This window comes from Narcine bancroftii, chromosome 11, assembly GCF_036971445.1.
Source record: "Narcine bancroftii isolate sNarBan1 chromosome 11, sNarBan1.hap1, whole genome shotgun sequence".
Taxonomy (NCBI): Eukaryota; Metazoa; Chordata; class Chondrichthyes; order Torpediniformes; family Narcinidae; genus Narcine; species Narcine bancroftii.
The window spans coordinates 90,591,216-90,608,206 of record NC_091479.1 but is presented as its reverse complement, the minus strand read 5'-3'; the positions used below and the strand labels follow the sequence as shown (position 1 = coordinate 90,608,206).

At 38.6% G+C, this 16,991-nt stretch overlaps 1 protein-coding gene across 1 annotated transcript in view; it reads left to right on the top strand.

Moving 5' to 3' along the window:
- The window catches only part of lemd3 (LEM domain containing 3), a 56,746-nt gene that overhangs the window by 31,757 nt on the left and 7,998 nt on the right, over window positions 1-16,991 (top strand). The window contains exons 5-10 of the mRNA XM_069904012.1: window positions 2,868-2,947; window positions 3,057-3,202; window positions 5,508-5,609; window positions 6,534-6,636; window positions 6,750-6,928; window positions 14,501-14,582. Of these exons, the coding sequence (XP_069760113.1) occupies window positions 2,868-2,947; window positions 3,057-3,202; window positions 5,508-5,609; window positions 6,534-6,636; window positions 6,750-6,928; window positions 14,501-14,582 (692 nt within the window). The remainder of the gene's footprint in view (window positions 1-2,867; window positions 2,948-3,056; window positions 3,203-5,507; window positions 5,610-6,533; window positions 6,637-6,749; window positions 6,929-14,500; window positions 14,583-16,991) is intronic.

Sequence of the window (16,991 nt, the reverse complement as noted above, 5' to 3'; positions counted from 1 at the left end):
GAAGCAATTCAAGGAAGATGTACTAAATTGATGCCTGGAATGGGTGGGTTGTCTTCTAATGAAAGGTTGGATAAGTTCCACTTGTATCCCTTTGAGTTTAGCGGTGACTTAAATAAGATGTATGGATGGGTATATGTAGACAGATGTTCCCTCTTGTGTGGGAATCTCGAACTGGAGATAGAAATCCCAAGATAAGGATTCACCCATTTAAAATCAATGGAATGTTATATTTTCCTCTATTGGATGGGCAAAACTCTTATTCTCTAGTGTAAGCAGAGTTGTTTCTGAGGTAGATTCTTGATGTGCAAGGGGGAGTTTAAACAGTCAAAGTCAGGGGAAGAATGGTGTGAAAGCAGTCAGACCAGTCCTGAATGGGAGATCAGACTTCAACGGGTCAAGTTGTATTCTCTGCACCTAATAGGTTTACATATTAAAGGTAAAGTGGATGCAGTAAATAACAGTTTGAATTTCTTTGGCTTGGCTTCGCGGACGAAGATTTATGGAGGGGGTAAAAGTCCACGTCAGCTGCAGGCTCGTTTGTGGCTGACAAGTCCGATGCGGGACAGGCAGACACGGTTGCAGCAGCTGCAGGGGAAAATTGTTTGGTTAGGGTTGGGTGTTGGGTTTATCCTCCTTTGCCTTTTGTCGGTGAGGTGGGCTCTGCGGTCCTCTTCAAAGGAGGTTGCTGCCTGCCAAACTGTGAGGCGCCAAGATGCACGGTTTGAGGCGATATCAACCCACTGGTGGTGGTCAATGTGGCAGGCACCAAGAGATTTCTTTAGGCAGTCCTTGTACCTTTTCTTTGGTGCACCTCTGTCACGGTGGCCAGTGGAGAGCTCGCCATATAACACGATCTTGGGAAGGCGATGGTCCTCCATTCTGGAGACGTGACCCACCCAGCGCAGCTGGATCTTCAGCAGCGTGGAGTCGATGCTGTCGACCTCTGCCATCTCGAGTACTTCGACGTTAGGGATGAAAGCGCTCCAATGGATGTTGAGGATGGAGTGGAGACAATGCTGGTGGAAGCGTTCTAGGAGCCGTAGGTGATGCCGGTAGAGGACCCATGATTCGGAGCCGAACAGGAGTGTGGGTATGACTACGTCTCTGTATACACTTATCTTTGAGGTTTTTCAGTTTGTTTTTTTTCCAGACAATTTTGTGTAGTCTTCCAAAGGCGCTATTTGCCTTGGCGAGTCTGTTGTCTATCTCATTGTCGATCCTTGCATCTGATGAAATGGTGCAGCCGAGATAGGTAAACTGGTTGACCGTTTTGAGTTTTGTGTGCCCATTGGAGATGTGGGGGGGGGCTGGTAGTCATGGTGGGGAGCTGGCTGATGGAGGACCTCAGTTTTCTTCAGGCTGACTTCCAGGCCAAACATTTTGGCAGTTTCCGCAAAGCAGGACGTCAAGCGCTGAAGAGCTGGCTCTGAATGGGCAACTAAAGCGGCATCGTCTGCAAAGAGTAGTTCACGGACTAATGTTCTGGTAAATGGTGCTGGTTAATAATCGAGCTTGAGACTGAAGGAGAGGATCTTTTCTGTTCTGTGACTTTTCCACGATTAGGCTGTTTTGTCATTCCTCAAGATGAAGATGTGCAAGGGTAAACTCTTCAACATTTTGTCTTTATTCATCTCAAAAACTTGTTTAATGAAATAGCCAGTTTCCTTGGTTACTCGTTCCAGTTCCTATAGCATCCTTCTGCCTCTATACTGTCTGCATTTTGCTTCAGCTTCTACCATGAAACATTTAACCCAGTTGTAGCTGGTCTTGAATCTATTGATGCTTTCAAAAGATCCATCAACTTCTGTTCTTTCAAGTCTTGCCATAATGATCTTGCTTTTTCCTAGATCCTTATCAAGGTTGGGAACACAAGTAATTGGTCCTACTTTTTTTTTTCCAATCTATCCATTTTAGTATATCTGCCTTTGTACCACATTAACACAGTTCCAGGGACAACATTATGCTTCAACCAATTGATGTCTATTCTCAACAGCAGTTGTCAACAGCCATTAACTGCATTTTATTAGGGCTTTAACATTTCATACAATGGGTGCTAACATCTGCAACCAATAGTAATATACAGTAGAAGTCCAGAAATCTAGACCATCTGAGAATCCAGACTTCAAAAGATCAAACTTTTAAAATTTAGCAGGCTTTTGTGTGTGTGCATGCCTGATAAGCACCACGAGTAACCATGCTTACTTGTTTTGATAAATGAAGTATGGTGTATTTGCTAATGAATAAACTATCAAAGTTTACCTATTCATCCTTAAATTTGAATTTTAAAAGTACTGCCTGAGAATCCAGACCAACCCACCCAAACCCTGATCAGTCCAGATTTTAGGAATTCTACTGTACTTGGCTGTTAGCTGAGTGCATTGGTGATTGTAGTTGACAAAGCATTGTCTGTCTGGGTTATGTATTGTCACTGGTTTTGAATATTCAGAACTATTTGCTGTAGTGAAAAAAAAAATAAGTTAAAGGTGTATATCCTAAAATTCATTATTCTGTGTTCAGGCCTTTTTATTTCTTGGGTTATTAATTTCTGATTCTTTCTGTAATTGGAATGATGCAAGTTATCTGATATTGGGGCACTTTTTTTTGCAGTCTTAAATATTTGTATAATTCATTTAATTTTGGCTGTGATGCAGCAATCTGGCTTTTTTGTCAAAATTTTGGCAAAGAAAATCCTTTTTTAAACTGCTATATTTTCTGTAGAATTTTTAGATGATCAAGAATGGAGTTTCTTTGTAGTACTGTAGAAAGTAATTTAGTATGTTACTAGCTTTGGGTAGTAGTCTGAAGAGCTTGATTTCCAAACTCAAAAGAAATGAACTTCACTTTTGTTTTGCTGTTGATTTTTACAGGTTCTTGATCCCAATCATGAAGACAAATTTAATGGTTCACTCCAGTGGATCTTGCAAAGTACCGATGACTTTGGCATAAAGTGAGTGACGTTGTTCATTGAGGGTAAATTTTAAGCTCTAAAGCCCATGTCAATGCAAAACAAAACAGATCAACAGGAACAGTACTAATTTATTGTTTTTAATGCATAGGTTGCTTGGCAATGACTCTGATGTAAAGGTAAATGATGTGAGTCAAGTACTGTACCTGGAATCTACCCATCCGCAGATGTCTTTCATTTGCCGCTTCCGCCGTGCATTTTTAACAGTACTCCACAGAATGTTTATATTCCTTGTTGGTGAGTTTCATGTTTGTAATACATTTTGTAAACCTGTAAACAGTAAAGGAAAGTTTAATTTTGAAAATACTTGATGGATAATGCCTGACAATACTTTTAAAATGTGCATTTTAAAATCAATATTTCCTGTCAGCAGTGGGCTTTTGAGGAAACTTTAGCAAGTTGTTATCAATAATTTTTGCGGTATCATGTATTGAAGACTTTTTTCCCCTCCATTTTCTCACTTTCCTGCATCGTGATGGGTTGCCTCATCTTAGCTACATTTCAGAATCTTCCACAGTGGCCCAGACTTTGTCAGTAGCCTTATTTTTCTTGGCCTGGACAAATCCCTCCCACTTTGCAGAAGGGATTGCTCATGTTCACAGTTCCTCACCAGCCCATAACATTACATTTTTAAAAAACTTTTGCATTCTATTTCCTGAAGAAAGAGGGACAATGTTGTGACTTTCTTAATTACTGTATATTTTGGTGTATAAGACCTTCAGATAAGTCAGGTCCCCAATTTCAGCCTGAATTTCATGGTTTTATCATGTATCGGATGTACAAGATGACCCACAAAAATACATGTTGATTGAGCTGGTATCGTGTTGACGGAGCTGTTAGGTGTGGCTGAAAGGTGGGTTGGAGCCTCCAGCAAAATGAAGGTGTGAAGCAAGTTTTAAGTTGAAAGTCATTGAAGTAGCCAAGGAATCTCCCAACTAAGCTGCTGCGAGGTCATTGGACCTAACTGAGAAGATGGGAAGAGAGCGGAGAAGGAATGAAGATGGTCTAAGAAAAATAGCAAAGAAACAAGGTTCGATGAGTAGAGGAATCATTTGTTGGCCAGAGTTGGAAAATCACATTGCAGACAAAATTGCTACATAGTCATAAGAAATAGCATCAGGTCATATGTTCTGAAGTGGGCACGGTCAAATTCAGAACACAAGAGATTTTAAAGGTACAGTAAGCTGGTGCAGCCATTTTATAAACAGGAAAAATCTGGTAATACGACAAAAAACCAAAATTGCTCAGAAAAAGGATGGATGGATGAAAGTGGTGTCAAACTATGGATAGACAATGTGTGGAACAGGCAGCTTGGAGGTATCCGCAAGGAACAGTGTTTGTTGGTCTGGGATATGTTTTGCTGATAAAACTAGAAATAGATTAACATTAAATAATACTGTGATTGCTGTTATACCAGGTGGTTTGACTTTTCTATTGCGACCACTAGATTTAGGTCTGCTTGAACGAGCCATTTAAAGATCTTGTGCGTGAAGAATGGAATAATTGGTGCTGAAAAATCCTTTACAAAAGGCAGGGCAATGTGTGCTGCATCACTTGATGTGATGTGTGATTTTTGTGATCAAAGCCTGGGGTAAAATGGAGGTAGAGAATAATAAAATGGTTTCTCTAGGGCAATGGATGGTACAAAGGATGATTTGTTTTCCGACACTGACGAAGTGGAAGCTGACTCATCAGATTCAGCATGATAGTTTAAACAGTGAGACTGGATGTGCTTGCTGAGCTCTTTGCCTCAGGCGATGATCGTGATTTTGAAGGATTTTAGATATGTTCTCTTAAAATAAGAATTACTTTCTAATATACCGATAGCTTAAAAAATTGTGGTAAGGTTGGGTCTGAGTGGTTATGAAAACAATCTAGTGGTATTTTGAGTAGAATTTTAAGGTCCTGTTTTTATTTAAGACAACCCCTGTTTTTGGGTGCTTCAAGGATCATCTTGGACACTGAAATATTTGGTACTTGCTGATTCTTTATATTAGACTTTTCTCAGTCATGTACGAGGACATCCAGATCCTCCAATGTGAGTTCTGTGCACCCGCCATTCAATATGCTTTTTTCTGTTTCCTGCCGAAATGGACAGATTGCATTTTCCCATATTGTACTTCACTTGCTGTATCTTTGCCTCCGCACTTTTCTGAGTCTCTTAGCATGCCCTTGTAAAATCCCCGCAACATATTTCCTACCTTGTGTCTTCAAATTTATCAGCTATACCTTTTGGTGGTTTTATCCAAATAATTTATATAAATTATATAAAGCTCAAGCTACAGCACAAAATTCAACATAATGTCAGCCATATAAAGATCTCATCTTTTTTTGTTTCCTGCGAGTCTTGCATTACCTGGCAGTATTATTTCTGTGCTTCATGCTTTTCTCCAAATGTGATGTGGATAAAATTCACAATCTAAGACCCCCATCACTTGTATGATGTATGTTGGGACATAAAGCTACATTAAATGATCATAGCCAAGTCTGCCTTTTCACTGTATAATTCATTTAATTGGTACTGTTTGTGTGACTCTTGTAGGTGTGGGAGTTGTTTGGGGAGTGCTTCATTACATGAAGTATCGTTGGAGGAAGGAGGAATCAGAGACCAAACAGATGTATGACATGGTGGAAAGAATCATAGGTACCTGATGTTTGTATATAATGCCTCATGCAAAGTTGAACATGGAACAGTACAACAGAGGGACAGGCCCTTCAGACTGCACTGTTTCCACCAAACATGATGCCCAATTTAGCTCAAATCTATGCGGCTTGTACATGATACTTGGCCCGGTTTATCCTATCAATCCTCATTATTCTATAAACTTTCATTATTGACTCCCCAGCCTCCTACAAAAGGATTCTGTAAATCTAATCAATCCCTCTCATTATTCTACAAACTTTTATTAAGTTGACCCCCACCCTTCTACAAGCCAGAGGGGGAAAAAAACTCATTTGTCCAATCTCTCCCTGTAGCTCAGATCCTCTAATTCACGCAATGTCCTGGTAAATCTCTCTTCTGTCCCAAAGCCTCCACATCCTTTCTGTAAAGGAGCAACCAGAACTGGGCAAGTATTTTAAAGTGTGGCTGAACCAAAGGTTTATGTCACTGCCACTTGACTTCCTTTTATATTGTGTTCTGGCTAATAAAGGCAAGCCTACCATATGCCGCCTTTATTGCCCCCAGTTCAAACTTAGTCAAACAGATCATGAATCTTGATCTCACCACAGAAAGTGTCTCAGCTTTGAGGGTGCATATTATCTTTTGTGTCACAAAGACTCCATGTGGACTGACAAGAATACCAAGCAGTAAACCTAGTCTTCTTCAACTGTTGCAATGAAATTAATTTTGAACTTCATTAAATTGAGTAAAAAATTTTAAGGCCGTATTATTTCATTATTTGGGTATGACTTTTTATGACTTAAGATTGCTATTGACGTTTCCTCAAATAGCTCAGGAATTTCCCCCTCTCCTCCCCCATCAACTAGATTTCCACTCAAGAAGTCACTTCATGGTTACTAATGAAATGGTGACTGACACTGGTTGATTTTTTTTTCTTGTGTTTAGATGTTTTAAGAAGCCATAATGAAGCCTGCCAAGAAAATAAAGACTTGCAACCCTATTTACCTATTCTCCATATACGTGATGCTTTAGTACCACCTCAGAATAGGTAAGGCATTAATATCACTGAACAAAAATAGAGCCTTCAAGACTTGCAAAAGTTTAGGTTTGTTTTCATAATGTTCCTGCATTAACTTTTTTGGGGGGGATGGAATTTTGCAGAAAAAAAATGAAAAAAGCATGGGAAAGAGCAGTGGATTTTGTAGAAACCAATGAGTCCCGTATTCGGAAAGAAACTCAAAGAATAGCAGGAGAAAATTTCATGGTTTGGAGTTGGATGCAGCCATCTTCAGCTTGTGATAAGATTACAGTTGTGCCATCAAAAGTATGGCAAGGAAAAGGTATGAATTTGGTTTACAAATCTGTTTGCATTTTTAAAAATTAAGCAATCGAACTTTTATAGAAAACTGTCATTGTCTTCCTCAAATCTGCTTAACGTGATGCATGCATCTAATCAAACATTTGTGTTTCACACTTTAATGTACCTAATGCAATCTCAGAATGATGGTAGCACATGAGAAGGCCATTTGGCCTTTCAATTTGTAAGAGCAGTTGATTCCTCTTTCCTTTCCCCAGAGCCCTGCTAATTTCCTTTAATTACTCTTTTGAATGCTAGGATTGAATCTGCCTTTTCTTTTAAACCCTCTGGCTGTGCACACCAGATTCAGACTCTTTTTGTTCTAGGCCTTCAATCAGTGGAAACAGGTTTTAGCTGTCCATTTTCTCTGTATCCATCATTGTTTCAGATCCTTGTATAAGATCCTCTTTCAGCCTTCTATGGCTCAAGAAGAACAATCCCAATCTCTTCAGCTTGTTCACATAATTAAATTTCCTCTTACCTGGAAATACTTAAAGTTTTCTATGGCTTTCTATATGCTCATTAATATGGATTGCTGTTGGATAGATGTCAAAGTTCAAAGCTATTTTGATTAAATTTTTCAAATCAAGAAATATTTGTTTTTTAATAAATGGCCTGGATTTTGTGGCAGAAATAAAGAAATTATCTGCAGTTTCCATTGTAATCGTATGGAATTTCAAGATTACTTTTATATCATGTAATAAAACAGAAAATGTGATGGTACATAAAATTTTCATCAGTCTACTATAAGTCAGACAAAATTGCCCAGACTCACTACAATGAGAGAAAGAGAAGCAAAAAGAGTTCCCAGAGTCATTGAGTGTCTATGGATTTGCCTCAGGCACTCCCGCGGGCTTCAGTCCAACCATCTACAACCCGATCACAGATTCAAATGTCTGACACAATCGGGAAACCTTCAGCTCCCTTGGCACCCTCTTGCATCCCAATTCTGACACCTTGTACCCCATCAGCCAGTCTTGAGCCAGTCCCCAGCAGTCTGCGGCCTGGTGCAAGTCCTTTGACCGCAGTCACCAGCAGTCTGAAGCCTGCATAGGTTCCTCACTTCAAGTCACTGATAGCCAGCCGCCTCTGTGTTCTTCAGGTGCAGGGCCCCTTGCTGGTCTGCTGCTGTCACTGTACCATAAGTCGTCTCTTTTGTTTTTCCTCCTCAAACGGGGAGAGGTTTCCCCATTTTCTGGTACCCTGCACCAGTCCTCTGCTTCCATTGAGGCTGCTGCTGAACAGAGGCCCAGATTCATATGGCAGGATTTTAAAATCAACCACAGCCAGTTCCTTTAAACAGGCTATTTAAAGCCTGTACAGAACCAATGGCAGTCAGACTGAGCAGGGAGCACTGTGTCTCCGCTCCCTATATAACCATATAACCACTTACAGCACAGAACAGGCCAGTTTGGCCCTACTAGTCCATGCCGTAACAAATTCCCACCCTCTTAGTCCCACTGACCAGCATCCGGTCCATACCCCTCTAGTTCCCTCCTATCCATGTAACGATCCAGTCTTTCCTTAAATGTAATCAATGATCCCGCCTCAACTATGTCTGCTGGAAGTTCATTCCACATCCCTACCACCCTTTGCGTAAAGAAATTTCCTCTCATGTTCCCTTTTATAATTTTCCCCTTTCAATCTTAAACCATGCCCTCTAGTTTGAATCTCCCCCACTCTTAATTGAAAAAGCCTATCCACATTTACTCTGTCTGTCCCTTTTAAAATCTTAAAAACCTCTATCAAGTCCCCCCTCAATCTTCAACGCTCCAGAGAAAAAAGCCCTAGTCTGCACAACTTTTCCCTGTAACTCAAACCTTGAAATCCTGTCAACATTCTTGTGAACCTTCTCTGCACTCTCTCTATTTTGTTTATATCTTTATTATAATTTGGTGACCAAAACTGAACACAGTACTCCAAATTTGGCCTCACCAATGCCTTGTACAATTTCATCATAACCTCCCTACTCTTGAATTCAATACTCCGATTTATGAAGGCCAACATTCCAAATGCCTTCTTCACCACACCATCTACCTGAGTATCAGCCTTGAGGGTTCTATTTACCATCACTCCTAAATCCCTTTGTTGCTCTGCACATCTCAGTAGCCTACCATTTAATGCATATTTAGATTTACCTTTCCAAAATGTAACACCTCACACTTATCTATTAAATTCCATCAGCCATTTCTCAGCCCACACTTCCAGCCTTCCTAAATCACCTTTTAATCTACGGTAATCTTCCTCACTGTCCACAACACCACCAATCTTTGTATCACCCGCAAACTTGCTTATCCAATTCTCCAACCCTACTTCCAGATCGTTAATATATATAACAAACAATATGGAACCAGGACCGATTCCTGAGGAACTCCACTAGTCACCGGCCTCCAATTGGACAAACAATTTTCCACCACTACTCTCTGACACCTCCCATCCAACCATTGCTGAATCCATTGCACTACCTCCTTATTTATACCTAATGCCTCCCCCTTTTTTCTTAACCTCCTGTAGAGAACTTTGTCAAAAGCTTTACTAAAGTCTAAATAGACAACATCCACAGCTTTCCCTTCATCAACCTTTTTTTGTAACCCCCTCAAAAAACTCAATCAGGTTTGTCAAGCATGATCTACCCCTGACAAAATCATGTTGATTACTCCCTATCAATCCCTGTACCTCCAAATATTTGTAAATACCATCCCTCAGAACACTTTCCATCAACTTACCCACCACAGACGTCAGACTCACAGGCCTATAATTCCCAGGTTTACATTTGGACCCTTTCTTAAACAGCGGAACCACATGCGCCACCCTCCAATCCTTTGGCACTACCCCCGTGACCAGTGACATCCTAAATATCTCTGTTAATGGCCCCACTATCTGTCCACAAGCCTCCCTGAGTGTCCTTGGGAATATTTTGTCCGGTCCCGGAGATTTATCCACCTTTATCTTTTTCAACACAGCCATCACTACCTCCTCAGTTATCCTTATATGCTTCATGACCTCCCCACTATTTTTCTTTACTTCAACTGGTTCGATATTTTTTTCCCTAGTTAATACCGAGGCAAAGAAATCATTCAAAATTTCCCCCATTTCCTCTGACTTCTCACTCAGCCCACCCTCGCTATCTACAAGGGGTCCAATTTTATCCCTCACTAATCTTTTACTTTTAATGTACCTATAGAAACCCTTTGGATTTATTTTTACTCTGTCTGCCAAAGCCTCTTCGTGCCTTTTTTTGGCCTTTCTAATTTCTTTCTTAAGATTCCTTCCACAGTCCTTGTAGACCTCCTTCAAACTCTCAGCTCCCTGCTCTTTACACCTCCCTTTTGCTCTTAACCAAATTTCCAATATTCCTCGAAAACCAAGCCTCCCTATGACTTCCAGCCTTTCCTTTGATCCTCACTGGGACATATCTACTCTGTACTCGCAAAATTTCTTTTTTGAATATCCTCCATTTTTTATTTACATCCTTACCTGAAAATATCCTGTCCCACTCAATACTCTCCAAATCCCTTCTTATTCCTTCGAAATTTGCTCTTCTCCAATCCAGAACCTCAACTTTAGGCCCCTCCTTGCTCTTCCCTAAAACTACCTGAAAACTAACAGAGTTATGATCACTAGACCCAATTTGTTCTCCAACATTAATGTCCGATACCTGACCTAGCTCATTCCCTAACAGGAGATCTAGTATTACACCGTCCCGAGTCGGTTCTTCTACTAATTGATTTAGAAAACAATCTTGAACACATTTAACGAACTCGAGCCCATTCAGCCCTCTAACTGTGTGGGTATCCCAATCAATGTGAGGGAAGTTAAAATCTCCCATGATCACTACCTTATGATTCTCACATCCCTACAAATTTGTTCCTCTAATTTTCTTGGCCCATTTGGTGGTCTGTAATACACCCCTATTAGCACCCTCATGCCTCCTTCACCCCTCAATTCCACCCAAACAGCCTCGCTGGACGATCCCTCCAGACCATCCTGCCACCTCTCGGCAGTAATGCCCTCCTTAACAAGCAGAGCAACTCCTCCCCCTTTTTTTTCTTTTTACCCCCTGCTCTATCACATCTAAAACAAATGTATCCTGGAATATTAAGTTGCCATTCCTGCCCCTCCTGCAGCCAGGTCTCACTAATTGCCACAATATCATGACCCCAAGTATCTGTCCATGCTCTAAGCTCATCTACCTTGTTCACTATGCTTCTTGCATTAAAATATATGCATTTCAGAGAATGACCCTCACCTATATTCTCTTTTCTACCTTTTACCCTAATCTTCATCCTACCTTTGTTATCGTTATTATCCCCATCTAGGTGGCCATGCTCCCTTGACATTGCACTCCCACTCTGTTTCCCACCCCCCGCCAAACTAGTTTAAACCTTCCCCCACAGCTCGAGCAAATCTGCTTGCCAGCACATTGGTCCCCCTCCAGTTCAAGTGGAGTCTGTCCCTTTTGTACAGGTCCGACCTTCCCCAGAAGAGATCCCAATGATCCAGAAGTCTTATCGCTTTCCCCTGCACCATCTCTTTAGCCACGCATTCATCCTCCACATCCTCCTATTTCTACCCTCACTAGCGCTCAGCAAATTGATTAGCAAGTGTAAGAATTGTGCACCATGTTTCTTTTTCTATTTGTCTCTGTCACTCACTTTCACTAACTCCTTTGAATGTTTCCAAATTTTAATTTTGCCTTTTTTCAGTATTTCAGTCTGCAGGAATCTTGTGTATTTTATGGTCTGTATTTACCACTCCCAGAACATTTAACATGTAACCAAAAATTGTGCATTTGCCTCCCCGGCTTGCTAAAAATGCTTTGATAGCTATTCACTTTAATTTTGCAGCTACTGAATATCATGAATCCCTTTAGCTCTAATGCTCGACAGGAATTGACATTAATTAAGGGGGATTCTGTGCCAGTAATCACTAGATTTTAAATGGCTGGCTTCCTTCAAAATCAGTGGAGAGCTACTTTGCTAGCGAGTAGTTTCTATGTGTACAATAGGATTCTTTGCAACTCATGGCTAAATCATCCTGGATCTGACATGTATCCTTGTTTTGCCACCTTCAATACCCAGCCACCTGGACTTGTGTTTTATGGAGGGTGGAGGGTCAGGTAGGTTGATGTTTCACACCTGAGATGCATTGTGTAAGTTGCTTTTGATTCTGCTCAACAAATGGGCCTCTGACATTGTTTCCTGAGGCTTATTGACAAAAGTTGGAAAGTTCCAAAGGAATCAAGCCACAGATATCTACACATTAATTAATATGCTTTGAGAGTCAAATCACTACATGTCTGTTTTCTCCAAATATGAGAGCCCATGTTAGCCTTTAGTTAAATGATTTTACTACGGAGTTAAAAAGCAAAGAACTGTACATCTACTACATCGGAACTGGCCTAGGATTGAAAATGGAAATGCTGCTATTTTGCTTTTCAGTCTGTTACCAGTTCTGATGTAACTCAGTTTTTCTTTCTCAACTGATCCTTTCTGACCTGTTGCACTTTCCCTGCATTCTCCTTTAGATGAGATTTCCAGCTATTGCTGTAGTCTGCATCTTGTGGTACCAATGTGTTATTTTTCACCTTTGTTCTCCCAAATTAACGAGTTACCACTAATATACTACTTCACCCTCACTATGACACCAATCTGTCGATCATTTTCTGATGGTTTCCAGCCTATCATGCATTCCCTTTGTCTTCCCATCCCCCTCTCCCCAGCAAATTAAAACCCATCTTTTAACTAAATGATCCCATTACTGGTAGAAAGCTAATCTTCCTGAAACACAAGGCCTGTTTCTCTACAGATGCATTTCCTGCTGTTAGATTTAGAGCAAGGTTTCTGCTTCTCAATAGATGTAAATTGGAAAAGCTGCATAAAATTCACGATTGTAAATTTATTTTTTTCCACAATTGTCTGCATTCTAGCAGTTAAATATATGAATACAAATAATTGCATATTTGGAATTGTATAACGAGTTCTGTTCAAAATAGGACACGATTTATAAACAAAATTGATTTTTTTAAAAAGTAGGTATCAAATTCTGCCACAGAGGGGCAACAACTGGGGAGTTTAATATGAATGGTTTTAGTTTTTCTTCCCTACTAAAAAATGTTATTGATCGTCATTTAGTTTCTCTAAGCATGCGTGTTTAGTTGCACAAACATTGATACGTTGGAGGGACTTGGCAGGTCAGGTAGCATCCATGAAGAGAAATGGAAAGTCCACATTTCGAGTTGGGACACTTTTCAAGATTCAATGAGATGCATCTTTAACTTTTCACCCTCTATCTTTGCTTTCCAAGGTCCTTCAATGTATTGCTACTTCTCAAATCTGTATTTTCCATGTTTGAGTGTCACTGTTAAAACGCAAGTGTATATTCCCCTACTATCACAAAATTCCATTCACTCAGCACTCTGCTTGCTGATTTACATTGGCTTCCTGTATAAAATAACCTGCAATTTGTCATTTAATGCTAATTGTCCAATCATACATGACCCATATTGGGGTGATTTCAGTGTGAAACATATCAATGTTTAGTTCTTACAATTCTAGGTTGGCTCTGTCTGCAGTTAAAATGGAGGAATTGAGTAGAAGCTTTAGATGCTTGCTCATGTGATTTGATATTTTAAGCAGCAGATGCATAACTGAGTGCCTTAAAAATGTTGTTACCAGAAAATAGCTTTAAATACCACCTCACCAATTTTTTTTTTGTGTTTAGGTTCATGTTTAAGTTGCGTTGAATCTGATTTCAAATAATTTTGCAACTCTTAATTGTTTCCCTTTGATGGGAATTTCCACATGCTGCTACCCCTTTCAACCATCTATGTTCTGTTTTGTGGTTTTTATTTTGAAAAAGGAGACTGGTTAGTTGCTTGGCAATTTTTAATTCTTAAAAAAAATTTCCAGTGTAAAGTCAAAATGCAACTTGGCTGTTCACATCCAAGAGGATGTAGCAGGAGACGTTCATCTGGCATTGTTTAACTACAATACTTTGCATAACCTAAGCAAGTCCTAATCTCGTAAACCTCTTTAACATGGCTAACGCAATAATTAGATTGAGGTTCCAGGAATCATGAACTAATATTTTATTTCCTACAAATGTTATGTTGGACTACAATCATCTAGGCATTCCTCAAATTCAGTAACAGAATCTGCTTTGTGAAGTGGTTTTTGGATGCAAATCCAGATAGCAAGTGGCTGCAGATATTTTGCTTATGAGATGGGAAAAATGTCACAGGGATAATTGATCTGTATTCCTGGTCGCAAGACATTCAGGAATAGATCTCTTCAAATTTCTTGGCTGAGACTGCTTTAGAGTGGTTTACAATCCTAGCGATCGATAGCAATCAAGAGCTCACCTTGACTTCAAAATTTCCCCGCAGAATTATTGAAGTAAGCATTTTCTTCCCCCACCCCTAGAAAATAAGCATCCAAATAATTTGAAAATGCTTCAGTTTGTAAAGTTTTTAATGCTGATATGCTCTTGTAGAAAAAGTTCCAAGAACAAATGTACTTTTAGAATACCATTAATTTTGAGTTTTCTTGTGTAGCTTTCGATCTTGATGGTAGAAATTCACCACCTAACAGTTTGACGCCCTGTTTAAAGATCCGCAACATGTTTGACCCAGTTATGTAAGTATTTGATGCATAAGTTATTCTGCTGATGAGATTTCAAGTGAATAGACTTGTATCAGCTCATTAAAGGTTTCAAATGTCATTTATATAATTAAAAATAAAGGCTTGCAAATCATAACTCAAAAGCTTTAACTTTGTAATTTCGCACTGTAATGGTGTCGCGCTAACCATGCTGTAATAATACTGGTTAAATTCCCCATCTGTGTGCTGACAAAAAAAGATTGAAGTAATTTTTTTTCAATTAAAGATTTAAAAAAAACATAACATACAATCCAATAATCATCAAAGTTGATTTTACAAGGTAAATCCCAAACCCACTCTCCTCCCCCTTCAGCCAGCTCCCTTAAGGGGAGCCAAAAATATAAATGATTTATATAAAAAATTATAAATGTTGAGAACAATTCAAAGTATATTTAAATGCATATATTTCAAATACTGAGACGATTTGCTAACAAAAAAAGAATAATCATCATGTAAATTATAAGTATTTTTCCATAATAATACAAACTTTCAATTCATTGTGCCAATGTAGTAAATTAATCTCTGTTGTCTTTCCAAGTACTCACAACACATTTACACACTACTGATAACACCAAACTTACAAAAGCAATTTGAATTTTATCCAAACCTAATCCCCACAACGAAATCAAATTGCCCAACAAAAAAATATTGTTGGATCTAATGGTAATATAATGTTATACAATTTTTCCAAAACTACTTTAATTCCTTGCCAAAATGGTTGAACTTTAACACAAGTCCAAACAGCATGTAGAAAAGTTCTAATACATCAATCACATCTAAAACATAAATCTGAATTACTAAACCCATATTTTTTCAGTTTCTCCGGAGACAAATATAGTTGATGTATATATAAAAAAAATTATAATTAACCATTCCATATCGTACATTTGTCAATTTAATTACATTGTCGTGACACATATCCGCCCAATCATCTTCAGGAAAAATAAACACTAAATCACTCTCCCATTCAAGTTTAGATTTATCCATATTATCTTGTAACAAATTGTACATAACCGAAATAGAACCATTCTTTGGTACAGAGGAAATCAAAGACTCAAATCTCGACAAAGTGGGTAAATTCATCTCTCTACCATAATTATCCTTTACCAAGGCTCTGTTGGTAATACACAAACAAAGAACTTACAGATATATAAAATCTTTCTCTCAATTGATTAAAAGAAAGAAATTGTCCCTCTTCAAAGCAATCCTGTATTGTCTTTATACCCTTTAAATCCCAACTCTTTAAATTGATTATTATACAATGGAATTAAAATTGATAATTTATCTTTTGATCCCAAAACCCTTTTTTTTAATAAAAGAAATCCAGATCTTTAGCAAATGTTTCAATACTGGCATATTATTCCTGTAGCAAATTCAATTTCCAACGAAATATAAATTAATGTACCTTAACCTCAAAAATACATGCCATTTCCACCTTAGCCCAGCTAGGAGGATAATCTAAGTCCATCAACCTGCTAATAAACTTCAACTGGGCCGCTTCATAATAATTTTGAAAATGTTGTAACTGAAGTCCACCTGACATATTTCCACGTAAGTTTATACAATGCCACTTGAGCTAATTTACCTTTCCATAAAAACTCCCGCACTACCTTATTTAAATCCTGAAAAAAACCTCTTGAAAGTAAACAAGGTATTGACTGAAATAAATATTGAATTGGAGGAAAAATATTCATTTTAATACAATTGACCCTTCCAATCAAAGTTATTAGAAGATCTTTCCACTTAATCAAATCTGCTTTAATCCGTTTTAATATAAGCACATAATTTAACTGATATAATGACTGATAATTAACATCTACAAACACACCTAAATATTTAATTTTATTTGTCCACTTTAAATTTTGTAATAATTTTAAATTCTGAATAATCTATTCCAACTGGTAAAATATCGCTTTTATCTCAATTAACTTTATATCCTGACAATTCTCCAAATTTCGACCAACACTCTTGTAACTGTTTCAACGACTGTTCCGGTTCCGTCAAATATATCAATACATCATCTGCAAATAAATTAATCTTATATTCTTCATTCATAGCCTTCATCCCTCTAATTTCATCATTTTGCCCAATAGTCTGAGCTAATGGTTCAATAGCTAACGCAAATAAGGCAGGTGACAATGGACAGCACTGCTGAATTGAACGAGTCAACCTAAATGGTAAAGAAATCTGACCATTTGTCACCACCCTAGCAATCGGGTTCGTATATAAGGCTTTAACCCAACCAATTAAAAAAAAAAGACTGAATTTAAACTTTTCTAACACCTTAAATAAAAAATCCCACCCAACCCTATCAAAAGCCTTTTTTGCATTGAGCAAAGTAATTAATCGAGGAATATTATTAGATGCATTTCTATTCTTAATAAA